A 3,971-nucleotide genomic window follows, 5' to 3' on the forward strand; every position below is an offset into this window, starting at 1 on the left:
TTATCAAAACAAACAATTCAATATCACATTATTATATTATTACAAAAGGAACTTAAATTGCATCATCTTATTCGAGTACACCAAAAAATTGCATCATCTTATTCGAGTACACCTCAAATACTCAACAAACAATTTTTTTTACACCAAGTTACCACATTGCCACTCGTGAAACTTACCCACCAATGTCGATGGACTTCACTTCTGGCTTCTTCTCTTCCGCCTTGGGCACGGTCACCGTCAGCACGCCGTTCTCCATGGTAGCTTTCACCTCTTCCATTTTTGTATTTTCCGGCAGCCTGAATCTCCTCAAGAACTTCCCGGAGCTTCTCTCTACCCTGTGCCACCTGTCGTTCTTCTCCTCATGTTCCTTGCTCCTCTCTCCGCTTATCTGCAACACCCTTCCTTCTTCAACCTCCACCTTCACCTCCTCTTTCTTCAGCCCAGGTATGTCCGCCTTGAAAACGTGCGCCTCCGGCGTCTCCTTCCAATCGATTCTGGCGTTGGTGATTGCTGCTGTTTCGCGTGATGATTCGGGTAGGTTGTTGAGGACACTTGAAAAGCCCTGGAAAGGATCCCAAATGTCGAGGGAGAAGGGATCGAATACGTTGCTCCTTCTGCCTGTAAAGAAACTTGGAATGATCGACATGACTGAAACTTTAGACGAATATTTTGATCTTCAGATTGTGACACTATGAATCTCTGAATCTGATGCAAGGAAGTCGATCGGAGATCATTATTTACAGGAGGGAAAAAGTGATCGAGTGGGATTTAAAGATTTCTAGGCTTGTCTTGAAGGTTGAGGAGAGTGATACTTCTGAAAGCTTCGAGAGCTTGAGAGAGAAAAATGGCGATGGAAGGACCCACCGGGTTGATCTTGGATTTAATGGGCCAATTGGATCAATGCAATTTTTATTAGGCCCATTATGCAGTTCAACTTTTAGTTCCTTAATTCCATTTGATTTATCAATTCTAATGCGTAATTCTATTTCCCTAATAATGTACTTATTTCACTTTAAGAAAATATTACTTTATTTTCATAATTACGTAATTGATTTTGTGATATAAGATATCTATTTTAATAATATAAATATTCCTAGATATTGCATATTAATTTTGAATAATGAAGTTGCAATGAATCGAGTTGGATTGTATTTAGTTAAAAAATAGGATTTTGGATAAGATGTACATGTCAGGTCCTTGTACCAGACTTGTTCGCATCAGGGAGTTTGTCCATTCATAGTTTATTGCAATTTCCATGTTGCATAATATTTTTGCATTTAAATGTACTCTTGACATCATGTTTTTAACTGACATATGCCTCCTCATCCAATTTTGGCTTTCATAATTTTTCAGATTTTTCAAAATATACTTTTTTAATACAAGAAAAAACCAGATATAAAATTCTACAATGGAATAAATTTTTTCAAAATAAAAACGACTTACGTAAGCCTTCTATTTTCTAGACTTTCAGTCCGGCCTTGAATATAACGTAGTGTTTTTTCACTATACCTTTTCATCAACAGAAAAACATATGATATGCACGTGATCAACTACGCTAATGTCTCATCGAAAATATACATATTCTTTATATTCTTTGTGTTTTTGATATTAGTCTCAAAGATTATGATAATGTCTTGTATCAATTTCATAATAATAACATATGTCTTGTGTATTAAAATTTGAAAGTACTTTGTCATTTTGAATTTTAACTATCCCAAAATGTTTTCATCTTTTAATCATGATACAATAAACACAATAAAAGCCAATTAATTAAAGATGATATTAAATTATTAAATTCCATTTCCACATAATCATGAAAGAACCTATCACATTAAAAAACAAGAGAGCAAAATGAATCACATAAAGAACATAATAATACATAAAGCCAATTTCATTGTTGGTTATACAGAACATAACAAAACAAAACAGGTTTTACTGTGTTTGAGTTACATTGGACTAATAACCATGGACAAAAACTCTTATATTTTTGTCCCACCAAAAAAGGTGGAATAGGGACCCACATTCAATCTCTTGTGTGCGGAAATGACCTAAATGCCCTCGTAAAGAAAAAAAAAACCTAGGAAGATTTTTTTGCATTTGCATCGATGTTTCTCCAAGGATTGAGAGCTTCTCGCATAGCTTGAGCTTCGGGTGAATTCTCCCAAGCCTTCTTTTCCGACTCAAGAACTGTCACTTTGTCATCTGTAAATAAATACATATTACCGAATATACCCTTTTATAGTCTTTTTTTTATTCATATGTACCTAGGTTTATCATAAAGTTTCATTACAATAAGAACCCAAATACAAATTCCACATGGGTCTCGTTACAAATTTTAGGACTATATGCAAGAAATAGCAACATACATTTGAAAAAAATCTACCCAATTATAGAAAAGTAATTTCATTCCATTCTTTGAAAATATTTATAATTATAACAACGAAAATTGCTTTGTATTTGGATAGCATTTCTGTAATTGGGTAGATTTTTCATGATACAATGTTTCAATGTTCATAACTTCTCTTAAACATAAAACACACAAAGGAAACCTCGAAGTAGCTATCATCATTGATTCAAACAGATAGATAAAGCAAGATGGAGAATCAATCAAAATCCATAAGATGAAATTTGAGAGAATAAAACAGCAGAAAAATAACTTACAGAAACCGGTTTTAATCATGAAATACTCCATGGATCCTCCAATTGCAGCTGATACAACTGCAATCTTTACATACCAATCCAGGAACTTCATTGATTTACACTGGAAATTGTATATATGAGAGAGCTTAACCCAACCCTGATTTAAACAATTGGAAGCTTGTAAGAAACTGAGGGGCGTCTTTGCCATTCTTAAAACTTAAAGGATGTAAAATAGAATAAACTACAAATGTCATTTTTAGTCATTTCAATCACAGTTTTTTTTAACTCAGTTTTCTTCGACTATTTATTCAAATCAAACCAAACCCAAGTAGAAAACTTAAAGCACAATGCTGTAACTATTTATCATGTGAAATTTCTAGTCATCTCAAGTTTGGAATACCTAGTCAGCTACAAAAACATAAAACTTGCTGATAACGAATTCAAGACAGGTGCTAAAAACTAAAGATAAAGCAAAAAATTCACATTGGTAAATGGAGGTCAGCCATAATCACACCATAGTTCAAGGATTGAAAATAGGGTTAGCCTTTTTAAAATACCATTCCCAACTGGAAATGGTATATTCCCAGGTAAAAATCGAAGTTACAGAGGTGAATTCGAAGTTATATAGGTGAAAAGGATGACGATTGTTAGTTACAGAGGTGAAAACCATGGCAGATTGATTAATTGTGGGAGATTGATTAATTGAAGAGTGTTTCACATAAGCATTAGAAGTTCTTTACCTGGCACGAAGGATAGCTAGCGGTTCACAGCAGAGAGACGGGATCGCAGATCGCAGACGGTTTACGCGGCGAGTCACGGAGTCACGGCAGCCGGGCAAGTGACGGAGGGCGGAGAGGGCAATCGGAGGCCGACGAGCGTAGAGGGGGATGAGAACGGTAGCCAATAGGGTAAAATTTTCAATTAGGTTGTATGTAAATATGTAATCTGTTATCAATATATCGACTCGTTATTTACCTTTTGTTTTTTAATGATTAATATCATATGTTTTTTGTATTATGACTTAATTTTTCTTTAAAAAAGAACTTTGTGTTTATTTTATTTTTTACGATTTCATCGTCTTAGTATGTTTGCTATAATATGCGGGTTTAGGGACTTTTTTTTTTAAAAAAAACTTTATTTTTTTGTTTTTTGGAAAACCTTCAAAAATTTTTTCCCAAAAATCAATCATAATATAATAATTTTTCTAAAAAAATAAAGGTTTTTTATGAAAAAATGTAAAAGATATGATGAGTTTTTCTAATAAAAACAATTGAGTGCTTTTCAAGGAAAAAATTATCTAAAATCGAAAGAAGACCGATAATCCTGATAAA

General features: G+C 33.6%; 2 protein-coding genes across 2 annotated transcripts; both read right to left on the reverse strand.

Annotated features, from left to right (window-relative positions):
* Window positions 1-1,041, reverse strand: LOC111888907 (18.1 kDa class I heat shock protein). Its single transcript, XM_023885043.3, has one exon. The coding sequence runs from the start codon at window positions 644-646 to the stop codon at window positions 173-175; it is 474 nt and encodes a 157-aa protein (XP_023740811.1). The 5' UTR covers window positions 647-1,041; the 3' UTR covers window positions 1-172.
* Window positions 1,042-1,852: 811 nt separating this feature from the next.
* LOC111888929 (uncharacterized) lies at window positions 1,853-3,582 on the reverse strand. Its single transcript, XM_023885067.2, has 3 exons — window positions 3,381-3,582; window positions 2,662-2,797; window positions 1,853-2,202 (listed from the first exon to the last, which is right to left on the reverse strand). The coding sequence occupies exons 2-3, from the start codon at window positions 2,750-2,752 to the stop codon at window positions 2,078-2,080; spliced, it is 216 nt and encodes a 71-aa protein (XP_023740835.1). The 5' UTR covers window positions 2,753-2,797; window positions 3,381-3,582; the 3' UTR covers window positions 1,853-2,077.
* Between the last annotated feature and the right edge of the window lie 389 nt (window positions 3,583-3,971).

This window comes from Lactuca sativa, chromosome 2 (genome assembly GCF_002870075.4).
Source record: "Lactuca sativa cultivar Salinas chromosome 2, Lsat_Salinas_v11, whole genome shotgun sequence".
Lineage (NCBI taxonomy): Eukaryota > Viridiplantae > Streptophyta > Magnoliopsida > Asterales > Asteraceae > Lactuca > Lactuca sativa.